Source organism: Argiope bruennichi, chromosome 4, assembly GCF_947563725.1.
Source record: "Argiope bruennichi chromosome 4, qqArgBrue1.1, whole genome shotgun sequence".
NCBI lineage: Eukaryota > Metazoa > Arthropoda > Arachnida > Araneae > Araneidae > Argiope > Argiope bruennichi.
Genome location: NC_079154.1, coordinates 99,400,551 through 99,413,430, shown reverse-complemented (window position 1 = coordinate 99,413,430; position 12,880 = coordinate 99,400,551). Strand labels below are relative to the sequence as shown.

The following is a 12,880-nucleotide window of genomic DNA, read 5'->3' as shown; positions in this document are numbered from 1 at the left end:
CAATAAAGGTATGTATAAGTTTCTATGTGTGTGCATGCGTGTGTGTGTGTGTGTGTTATAAGACACACTGTTAGAGCTACTATAAAAAAAAGAAGAAATCGATTTTATAAATCAAAAATACTTTGTTTAAAACTTTCTAAAAACATGATATTCTTACGGCCATACTCAGTATAAAAAAATATATATATCATCATATTTTTTTATTTATATCGGTACAAATAATAAAGATGAATGTGTGTGCGTGCGAGTCGTAAGACACGCTGTTAGAGCAACTACATTTGGCATACATATATTTTGTAAAGTAATAATGTGAATTTAAAAACAGTATTTTTAAATGTAAATTACTAATTCATTTAGATTTTAGTGTTTTCCTGCGATAAAATCTAAAAATGTCATATCATAAAACTGATTTTCACACCATTTGTGACATTTAAAAAACTGTCTTTCCAATTATATCAACTTTCTAACTATGGAGTTAGTAGTTAGATTTGGTACATGTTTTATTAATTTTCAAAATTAATTGTAAGTATATTTTACATTATATTTCAAAATAACAATATATTATTTTTGCAAAAATAACTCAAATCGTTTTCATTGTTGCTACAACTATTTTAGCTTGGATTTTCCTTTAACGGATGATGATCTAAAGAAATGGGTTTTTTTTTTCTATGAGCAAGTTTCTGTTTAAAGTATGATTTTCATAAACTTTTTATAATTTTTTATCCGTATAACAAAAAATTGATTTCATAAATGAATAAAGATGAGAAAGTTTTGAAGTGCATCCATTTTAAAATAATTTCAACTATAAAACTTTTTATTAGATTAAGGTAGGGATTGCAATACCGGACCAAAATTTCAATACCGGTATTCGGTATTTTTTAAATCTTAATACCGGGATACCAGTTTTAATACTGGTATTAGAAAAAGGTGCTTCTTTGTTTTAATTATTAAGGTTTTAGAAAAAAAAGAAAACACAGGTGTTTCTTTGTTTTATTTGCCAGTTTTGTTAGAGAGTGTAAATATCACAAAAAAATAATTTGTAACTTATAAATTATAACAGTATATAATCACAAAATAGTAAAGGAACATCTTATTTATTTAAATCACAAAAAAGTGTAAATATCACTATTCAGTCTGTGGTATTATTACAAATGTTTGAAATGTGATCTTAAAAAAAAAATAATGCATCCATTGTACTGTCATTAAGCCTGAAAAGTGATTTTGTGTAAAAATTACCAGCTGTCGAAAACGCTCTTTTGGCATCTACGCTAGCTGGTGGTACTGTTAGCAATGCGCGATATATTTTTTTCAAGTATTTACCTCTAAATCCCTCATCTTCAAATAAATCGATTTCTCGTCGGATGGTTTTGGATATAGCTGATCTTTATTGTATTTTGGATCGTTGAATTTTTTTTTATTTGTCGCTAATTCTAATTTTTGTTCAAGAGACAATTCCTTTTCACTATCGACAATAGTGACATCATAATCTCCGATAATTGAACCGAATTCTTCTGAATGAGGATAGGTTTGTGGGTAAAAAAATTTAAGAAAATTTACTCTAAACTTAATCAGATATGAACTGGTTATTTTCTTTTCTTCTTTTTCATTTTCATTTTTAAAATCATTATAATTATGTAAATACCATAAGACATTTTCTATTTCGGTATGCCTTTCTTCTGTGCTCTTTTTCAATGTGATATATAATTCTTTCGATAGTGATGTGTGCTGTTCTTTCAGTGACTGCAACATGAAATTTATTGTTGCGTTAGCTGTTATTAGAATCTCTCCGACATGATGCCTCAATAGTCAGTTTTATTGGAAGTAGAGCTGATATAGTTCTGGATATTAAGTCGAATTCACTATCTGAAAAAATAATTTACAGGTTTAAGTCGATTATTGCTTTTTGGATTGGATATCTCAGTTTCAAAATTCATTCCATCATTAGGAGTAAACTGTTCCAACGTGTTTTAGAATCTAATATTAACATATATTCTGTTTTATTTTCAGTTAGTATATATTTTAGTAATATGTCCTTTTTTCATAGGGGAACGTTTAAATATCTTGACAATTTTTCGAACTTTATAAATTATAGGAAGCAATTCTTGATGGGTTAATATTTCATCCTCATTAGCAATATCTTCTTCAACAATTACACTGTCATTATCACTCTCACTCTTACTCTCTTCAAAGTTTGAATCCGAAGTTTCTTTATCCACAGTATTTGGATTCTTCTGTTTTTTTATTTTTTTGGCATAATACATCTATTACTCCTAATTGAATTCCACGTGCATAGCACAACTGTTGATTTGCACCAATCAACTTTCCAACTTTTTTCATAATTGTTGCTCCATCAGTCGTTATGGATACAATATTTTCTTTCAGGAATAATCCATGTTTCGCTAATTTAGATTTAAGCAATTAATTAAGCCATTAATTAGCTAATTAATCTCGCCCGTTAGGGAGACATAAAAACAAAAATGTATACTATTTTGCTATATTCGCGATACCTGAACATATAGTGGAGACCATATTAAAAATTTCTAGCAAATACCGAAAAACCGGTATTTAAACTTGTGAATACCGGTATTACAAAAGGCTCAAAATACCGGTATTCGGTATCCCGGTATACCGGTATTGCAATCCCTATATTAATGTTAATCCCTTTCATTTCCAATTCAAATTCAAATTTTAGATAAGAACGAAAAAATTAGGGAGCTACATAGCACAATGAGCAGAACGTGTGAGTCTTCTAAATTGTAAGAGTGACATTTCTACCAGAATTTGAAACTTATGAAAACTTTTCTGAGGAAGTCACTCAGGCCAAGAGACTTAAAATATATAAATACAATTATTAGAATATTTGCTATTTTAATTAACTAGAGTTCCGAAAACATCAAACTGAAGTGCAAATTTCCACCTACCTCGTGCCAAATTTTATAGTTCTAGATCTAACGGTCTGCCCTGTAAAACACTAATATACACAGACATACGTGCATTCTCTTTGATTTGTAGTAGCAATTTCTGAATTCTGAAACTATTATTTTTATTTTTCGATGAAACAAAAAAGGAAAATATTTTTTTTTCTTCATTTTTTTAGAAAACAGTAAAAGTTAATTCATAACTTGTCAATAATTTGAAATATGTAGTACCCAAATTTCATGCATGCAAAAAATTAAAAAACAAACAAAAAAAAACGCGAGTATTGTTAAAGATGCATTGAACCTAAAACCTTGAGCTATCATCCATTTGAAAGAATTATTTTTTTGCGGAACTCGGCATTTTCTCAAGGACATAAAAGTGTAAAGGACAGTTCGTGATGACAGATAGATTTCTCAAGGACAAATAATGAGACATGGTATAACATATAATAAAAGGCTAACTCTTTTTTCTTAATACAATGAATGAATGACATTTACGGATTCTTACATAATTTGCTTCATGATTAGCGAAGAAATAGAATTGCATATAAAATTACTTTTAAAATTATAATATATTTCGGTCTTCTGACTCCAATTTGTAAACAACTTTTGTTTTTACTTTTGCTGTGAAAAAGAACAGTTGTTCTAAACATTCAAACCTCAATTTTGTAAAAAGAATTCATCCTCCTAATAATTATTTACTAGATGCATTTGGTGACCAGCTGATTGGCTGAGATTATTAATTATATTTAATGTCGGTTAAATCGCGTAGGCGTAATTTCATCTCCATGATTTCGTCGACAGACATTAAAATCGTGTTATATTAATATCCATACATATGTTCTGATCATTATATACTGTCTTAATGGGAATTAATTCCATGACATCATAAGCTAGTATTAAAAACTAAACTCTCTGGCTCATCTCTTTTCTAACATTAGTGGTATAGTAAATTATTTTTTATTCGTCTTGTAAAATGCATAGATATAAAACAAAAATCATTCTATCTTAGTTTTCAACAGTGGAAGAAAATCCTGCGAATTAAATTTGTTGTTGAAAAAAGTTTGAATTTCAGGTCAACAACGTAATCAATTTTTTAAAAATTAGACAAAAAAATATTTTTAAAAACTGCCAAAAATTAGAAAATTGCAATGAGTACCTTCAAAAGATTAGTCACTTTAGATTAATATCTTTAAAAAGATAACTTTTTATATTTTAAAATGACGTGAAACTCAGTTTTTTGCAATAACATTTTCGAAAGTTATCACGAAAAAAATATGAAAATTTTACTTAATTTTTAATTAATTGACATTACAAAAAGATTTCTCTGTATAATTTCGCTTTCCAAAGTATATATGTGCGAAATTTAGTAACCAATCTTAATAATTTAACTAAACCAATATTTAATCCAAAAAACACATCTTCTCTCTTTTCTTTATTCAATAAAAATCAATACCAAAAGAGTAAGATTTTTGGAATAATTTAAAAATAATATCACGTATGTTGGCTACGATTTTACATTCTTTTCTGTAAGGTTTTTTTATATTATTGTGAGAATGTATAATGTGTGATGTTTTGGTTCTTAAGTTAGGAGCACTGCAGAATTATCAGTAAAATTACAAGATATGAAGGATCTCACTCAGTCAGATTTTGTTATATGCTTAATCATTTTACGTAGATAGGTTTTTCCTGTTATTGTTCTCAGTGATAAGGCACAATTCCAAATTTGGCACATATTGGCGAGATAAAATTGTGATAAATATTTTCTTATTTTTTATTTTTTTAGGATTTTTTTTAATCTTTTATTTTACAATATTACGATGAGAAAAGTCATTTTTCAGTACAGTAATTTTTTACTTAATTTTCTAAGTTATCAAGTTAATTAATATGTATTAATAGAATAACAATAAAGTTCAATAATAATAATAATTGAACATAATTTATCGCATGATATTCCTAGTTAAGTTATCATTAAAATAATATATAGTTTTTAGGTATTTTAGCAAATACTATTGCTATTATGAGCCTATAAATTTTCAAAATGCACTTTTTTCCAAAAGTTTTCCACAATTTGGGCTACTCTTGTACATCTTTTCAGTGATACAAAATTTGCAATCGTTTTCTTCTTTTTTCGTAAATTTGACAATTTTGTAAGACATTTTCAAATATGATTTGTTATATCGGTGTAAATTACTTTATAAGTTATTTTAAGTTGTTAATTATTTTATAAGTTTTAAAAGTTATACCAATTTTATCTTTCAACGAATCGCTTATTTTACCGTTGTTAAAAAAATTATTATCTTTACCTTTTGTACGCTGGCTTAAAAATTGATTATCTCTTTGATGTTATCAATTTTACTACAATGGTATTTTGTTTGTAACTTAACATTTTTTTATTCCCGCTTAGATATAATTAACATCATTATCTTCTATTCTTATAATAAGCTGTAGTTTATTTTATAGAGATTTTACTTTTTTTTACATTTAATATTAGTAATATTTAAAATAAAAAAAAACTTTTGTTAAATCAGGATTTGTTTTGTCGTGAAAAAAATATAATTTCAAAAATCTTTAATTCTATTAAAAACTCCTTCGTTTGTTAGAACCACATTCAGTTCAATCTTTTCACCTACTCCAAAATAATCTTGTCTAAAGAATACATTACTCTTTCATGTATTATAATTAAGTCAAATATGTATTTAATAATTAAATAAATAAGTGCAATTATTTTTATTTAAACTGTCTACATCCAAAAGTAAAAACTATACATATATTCATTAAATCTTATATATGTTTAGTGATCCATACAATCTATCACTTTTTAATAGTTGATATAACAGACTAATTTCATAAAGTATAAAATATTCCCTACATTTTCATTCTGTTTATACCACAAATGAGCTCGTGCCATCTTACACTGGTATCAGGGTAATCTATATTACCATTGTCTCTACATCCGTGTGGGAACGAAAATCAAAGTTAAGAGCTGCTCAAAACATGCAAAAAGATATATACCATCATGGAAATGACAATACCTTGGACCAAGTTCATGTAACTATAATCTCCAACTCATGCAGGAGAAATGAAAACCTGATTACTTATTCTACAATATTTTATCCACGTACTCGTTATGAGGGTCATTCTATTTACACATCAAAATTTCAATAATATTCCTATTATAATCTTTCATTTCGATTCATTCTTCTTCATCTGCTTTTATACCCAATATACAAAATATTGTAATGGTCAAAAAATTAAACTCGTGATTTTGTCGAGTCTCTACATTTCAGACTTCCACAGACTCCACATTCAGATTAAAGCACATTTTTGGAAATGTGTCAGTCTGCCTGTATTTGAATACGATAACTCAAAACCGTTTTGGGCTGGATAAATGAAACTTAATGGCTGATTTTAACATCACGATTGCATTTTTTTTGTCGAATTTTGGAGGAAATTTATTCAAAGAATGTCTTTCGGTTCGGCTGTCCGAATACAAGGTAACACAATAACTACCAAGTAAAAAAAAGTTAATTAAATACAATTACATAAATAAATACAATTTTTTTATTTAGCATCTAAAATACAACTCTGTATCATTTTTAGAAGCCATACCGTCAAAAATTTGATCACCAGTTTGTTTGTACTTTCACATGTATGAAAACGTGGTAACTTAGAAACGAAATGATTTCAATTCCATTCCCCCAAACCCTTTTTTTTTTGCTGCTGTTGCAATTACATTTTATTGTGATCAGTAAATTTCAGTAACTTCAGTTTCAGACGACAGGAAAATGCCTCTAAAATACATATTCCATTTTCTGGTGCTTGTATTAACCGTATCCTGGCGATCTGTCATCAAAGAGAGTACTCTCGATTCAGAAGTGCTAGATTTACGCAAAAGCTCTATATTTCTTAACAATTGATAGCCAGTGCTATAATGTAATTACTGTACCGGTACCGGTTTTCTTTACTATACTCAGAAATATAAAATTCTCACATGCGCTCTCAAAAAATAAAAATCTGTGCACTAGTAAAATTCACAGTCTTGCCCAAGGTTTATAATCAGAGAGAATAATGCTTTCATTAGAGAGTATATGAGAAAAAATTGGTGAGGCCACTTCCATTTTTTTTGTACCAACACACTTTGTTTACCAAAATATTTTTTTTAAATATTAAGTGTTTAACTTCGTTGATTTAGCCAATTTGTTGCTATAAATGTATGATGGACAAACTAGCTGACAGCTAATTATGAAGTATAGATATAATAATATAAAAATATCTGATAATAAAGAATATTGTAATAGAGATAAAAAATGATTTCTATAAAAGACCAAACTTTTTTCTTCTTAAATATTGCAAGAATATTTTCTATAGATAATTTTAAAAATACAAATACAAATAAAATTTAAATACTTAGAAACTTAAAAATGTGTTATGACTTACTTCGAAGCATCTGAAGCTCGAGGTAAAGACTCGTTTGAAACCTCCAATGTTGTATTTTGCTCTTTATCCGTTTTCTTTAACGAGTCATCATTCTCAAGTATTCCATACGCTTTTGAACTCACAGAGCTCGATTTTGAATCGTTGTTTAGCATATTGAATGCCGGTTTGTTTCAATCGATCTATTCTCGATTTAGTTCTGTACTGATGTAAAAAGAAAATGTGCTCACCGCTAAAAGAAAAGAATACAATCTTTTTGTATAGCATCCAAGGTCGCTAAATGATTACCTCGCTGTCGCACGGAACACAGATAGAGTTAGCAGTAAGTGTAATGCGATGACAATCGTACGCTTCAAGTCTTCTTTCTGTTGTACCCGGCCCGTGAAGGGTTGCTTTTTATTAGGCGAAAAAAAATTCGATGTTGCACAACGTTGTGAATGGAGATTTATTATGGCGGAAACATGTTATGTAATTGCAGGTGAGTTATCAATGAGTTAAATTGTTTTATTTTAGGAGAAAGCTTTTTCAAGGTAAGTTCATCTTTACTTATCTTATCTGTGAGATACATTGTTTTCCTCAGAACTTTTTACGAGTAAATTTAATAAACATATGTGTTAAAGATTGTGAAAAGGTTTATGTTGATTTAAACGATTCTAAATTTCAATAATATAAATAAGTAAATAAAATAAACAAATAAATAAAATCATACTTATTAAAATCAGAATACAAAAACATAAATTATGTTTAGATAAAAATTATAAAAATATATAAAAATAAAATGCGCTTTTATTAATGCTCTAAAAGAAGAGGATAACGGTTTTTTTTAAAATCAAAAATGCTTTGTTTAAAACGAACTTCTAAAAATATGATATACTTAAGATATACTTAGTATAAAATAATTTTATATATATAATCATATTTATTATCTATATACCTGTACTAATAAGCTAATTCATAACCAGAAGGCACTTAGAAATTCAAAATTAATTAAGGAGATGATGGGTTGTGTTGTGAAAATATTAAAATATTGTATTGTTTCGGGAACACAGAGTGGAAAAATTTCAGAAATCTAGAGACGTTTAAAGAAGCGTGTAAAAAAATAGACTGTAAAGTTTCTCTTTTACAAACATGAAAGAAATTAAATTAAGGATTGTAAAACTTTAAAAATAGATAAATATACATCAATATCATAAAAATATTTTAATATTAATAATTAAAAATTTCACCAGAGCTTCTTAAAATGTGGGCCTTGATCTCAAATGAAATGGTATTAAATTTCACATTATTTTCTATAAAACAAAAACAGAAACAATATTGGAGAAACTTTTTTCCTATATTTGTGGCACAAAAAATAATAAATAAAAAAATAATAAAATATCAAATTTGATAGCATATATCCCACTTAAATTTGTTGAATAATTAAATACTTGAAACTGAATTTCTTTTATTTATATTTGACACTAGAGTGTTTGACAATAGAGTGTAGAGATATATCCAAAAAAAAGTTTACAAGGCAAAGGAAAAATGCTTTATCAACAATTGACACAGGATACAAATGGTAATTAAGAAGTATATGTAGCTGTCATTTCTCTACATAATCACCAAATCTGTTCAGGCATTTATCACTCCCTTGGACCAATTTGTTTAACCCGTCTTGGTAAGATGTCTCCTTACTTTTGCATCGCCCTCTTGCTTTTTGTAATATCAAAAGGTCCTTTGCTTAAAATCAATAACAAGCTGCATGCTGTTAAACCAGCAATTTGTTTGTGGTCGGCTCTGCCTTTGCGAAGACATGATGTGAGGTTGACTCGTCTGCGTGTGGGTCACACCTTTTTCACGCACAAACATTTACTATTTGGAGAAAGGGCACCTACATGTCCTATTTACAATACAGTTTTTAGTGTTAATCATATTTTGATTGAGTGTCCAAATTTTAATGCTCAGCGTATTCATTTTTTAAAAACTTCATCACTAACAATGTCAGACTTAGTGGGAGTAAAGCCCCATGGAAATCTTTTTCAGTTTTTTAAAGGACATTGGTTTTTACGGGATATCTAGTTCTTACCATTTTTTAACTTTTTACCTTGTGAAGTTCAATCTTTTAAAGTAACTTTTTTAATCTTTTCATACAATTATTTTAACGTTGTTTCTGTTCCACGATCGTCAATATTCTAACCATACGACTGGCACAGTTTAGCCAAGGTTGGCTCTTGCGTTACTAAAATTCACAACCAACCAACCATCTTGGTAATAATCAGGTTCCTGTCTATTGAACCAGTTCTCGGCACCTTTTTGAACATCACCGTCTGATATGAACCTTGTTTCGGATAATTGTTTCTTCAATGCCTGGAAAAGGAAATAGTCACCGGGAGCCAAATCGAGGCTGCGTGGGGGGTGGCTCCACACCTCCCACCTAAACGTTTCCAGCAATCTCTCTACCCACTTCAAAAGAATGACACCATTTCACCACCTGTTTTCTACTCGCTGCTCCACCCCCCGCACATTTCAAGGATATGTCTGTGAATGTCCGATGGAGGCACACATTCTTGGCCCGTAGAAGTCGTATCACGGCTCGTACCTCTGTACGAGACTACTTCTCTAGATGTCTTGCCATTACTGTCGCTGTTTCAGGTCTCAGTACAGACACTATCTGCTCGAACGACCGGTCTAAGATAACTAGCGCCATCTGTCTCCACTCTGGGTAACAATATTCTCATCCACAATTTCTACTTTCCAAATACTGCCGCTTGTAAACTTTTTTTTGGATCACCCCTCGTACAAGTGAAACACAGAACCCAAACAGGTGCATAGATAAAATTTGTCATACAGATTAAGCTTCTAAAATTTACACTCTTGTCTGATTTTGAGCCAAATCTATCAAAGGGTTGATGATCTTTTGGTCTGCACTTTCGCATGCTAGCAAATTCAATGATTTGAATCAAAGAATTCGGTATGTGATCCAGTTGCTACAACCGTAATTCAGTGTCAAATTTTGATTTCAATCGATCAGATTAAGGCGTCTAAAAAGCGCATGCGCACGATAGATTCAGTAAAAATGCTTAGACTCAAGCGAAAGATCTAAATTTCATAAATGCTTGCCATTATCATGCGATACAATCGTGGGTTTGTCAAAGTTTCGTAATTTTATGCGATGGGGATAAGACTTTTATAAAACAGAAAGCGAGCAAGGTTCGAGGAGACTACTCCCGCTGGTTTTCCTGATATTCCAAATATCTTAATTTTACAGACATCATTGTCATTTCAGGACGGAATAATCAGTTCGTAGACCTCCATTGCCCATCTCTCTACACATTATTATTTTGTGACTCAATACAGCTTATTCTGAAATATTTTTAATATACTAATTAATCCTTTTCAGTGGTGTATTTCCAGTTAGGTAACCAGGCTGAATGGAGGCTATAAGCAGATTGATTTTTTTTAAAGGTTACTAGACAAGTTATCAATTAAATAAAATAATAAGAAATATTCATTTATTATTATAAAATACTAAGACTATAGGTAAGAATACACTTTGTTATTAGAATCATTATTTAAAGTATATGTCATTATTTTAATAGGATAATAATTAAATATATATATTTGTAAGTAATGAAATAATTAACTAACAATTATGTTTAATTTTTCAAGAATTCTATTACTTAAACTATTTTTCAAATGACATACAGTGGTGGCCAAAATTCTGGACACTTTTGACAATTTTTATGTTTTCTAACTTTGTATGCTTATATAAAATGTAACGTTTCACAAAGTGCAAACTCTTACATATCATTTTAAAGAGAATTTAATACTGATTTCAATACAAAAGACTAAATTCAAATATTTGCAATTCAAAAAATTGAGTGGCAATAATTATCGAGATACATTAGATGCTGATGACTGCAGTGAGTTATCAGTTTTTAGTAAGGTAGCCTTTAATTTTTATTACAGCTTCACACTGATGTTTCATTGAGCTGACGAAACTTTTAAGCTCTTCTTTCGTTATCGCGTGATGCCGGGAAACAATTATAGCCTCAATTATTTCTCTTTTATTTGATGAACGCTTCATATGTACAAGAGTTTTCAAACGGTGCCATAAGTTCTCAATAATTTTGAGGTCAAGACTATTTCCTGGCCATGATAACAATTCAGTGCTCTTTGTACTGAACCACTCTTTCTATATTTTTGCTGTGTGGTAAGGAGCTGAATCCAGCTGAAAAATAAATGATGCGTTGTTGAGAAATAGATCACTGGTGGAAGATGCAAGTTTTGGCTCTAGAATAGTGTCAATATATATATATTGCTTTTAATGTCCCATAGATAACATGAAGGAGACCAATATCGCCTGCTGACATGCATGACCAAATCATAACCCTAACTGAGTTCTTCATAGTTGTCTGAATGCAGTCAGGATGGAGCTCTTCGCCTATTCTCTGTCTTAGTTATTTTCGTCATCACTACTGAATAACAACATGTTTCATTACTCCGTACAACTTGTGAGTACTGATTGTCTGTCCAATTAATGTGTTCATTTTCCCACTGTAATATTTTTATACGCTGCTGTAAATGGAGGTAAGTATTTTTTCGTTCAATCCTATCTCTTACTCCAACATCTAATAATCTTCTCCTGATTATTCGTGAACTGACACAAATATCAGCATCATTCAATTGACTTCTGACGCCGCTGATGACATTCTTCTATCATGGTGACATGGTTTTTTTTTCTGACATTATCAGATGTGGGGCACCTTTTCAGCCATTCCCAGCTTTTTTTTTTTTTTTTTTTTTGTTGAATGTGTCTCCTGATATTGTAAACAAAATATTCAAACTCCAGATGTAGTCACTGAACTACTTGTCTTGCACTTTCAGCATAGGAAAGACCACATTAATGTACCACAATAATATTAGTTATCTTTCTAGATGCCCAATGTATTCTTTTATTTGATGTCATTGCTTCTTGACTAAATATTAGAAATGTTTATAAAAATACCAACTGTATATTAAAAAGTTTAACGATACTTCTAACTTGCAATTTAATTACATGAAAAACAGTCTTCCTTCTAGAAAAAATCATAATAATGACTTATTCCAACTTTAAACATAATGTCAGCTTTTGCTAACAGTTAGTAACATTTGATTGGTTAACAAACAAGAACAGTGACTTGTCAGAAAAGTTAGAAATTACAATCCACTTTATCACTGTGTTTGTTATCCAGATTAAAGTAAGAATAACTTTTTTTTGTATTGCAAATATTTGTATTTTGCTTTTGATATTGAAATACGCATTAAATTATCTTTAAAATGATATATAAGTTTACATTTTCTGAAATGTAACATTTTCTATAAGCATACAAAGTTTGAAAACATAACGATTTTCAAAAGTGTCCACAATTTTCGCCACCACTGTACATATGACAAAACCAATAGTAAAACATATTTTCACTAAGACACTAAAACTTAAAAATTCAATTCAATTAATAATTAGCATGTTGCTTCAGCTAAAACTGTGGAAAACTAAACTGCCTTGC

The 12,880-nt window shown here is 29.5% G+C and overlaps 1 protein-coding gene across 1 annotated transcript in view; it reads right to left on the bottom strand.

The window, feature by feature from the left end:
* Positions 1-7,745, bottom strand: part of LOC129965747 (ATP-dependent translocase ABCB1-like) — a 64,243-nt gene extending 56,498 nt beyond the window's left edge. The window contains exon 1 of the mRNA XM_056079899.1: positions 7,359-7,745. Coding sequence (XP_055935874.1) covers positions 7,359-7,510 — 152 coding nt within the window. The 5' untranslated portion in view covers positions 7,511-7,745. The remainder of the gene's footprint in view (positions 1-7,358) is intronic.
* Positions 7,746-12,880: the final 5,135 nt, after the last annotated feature.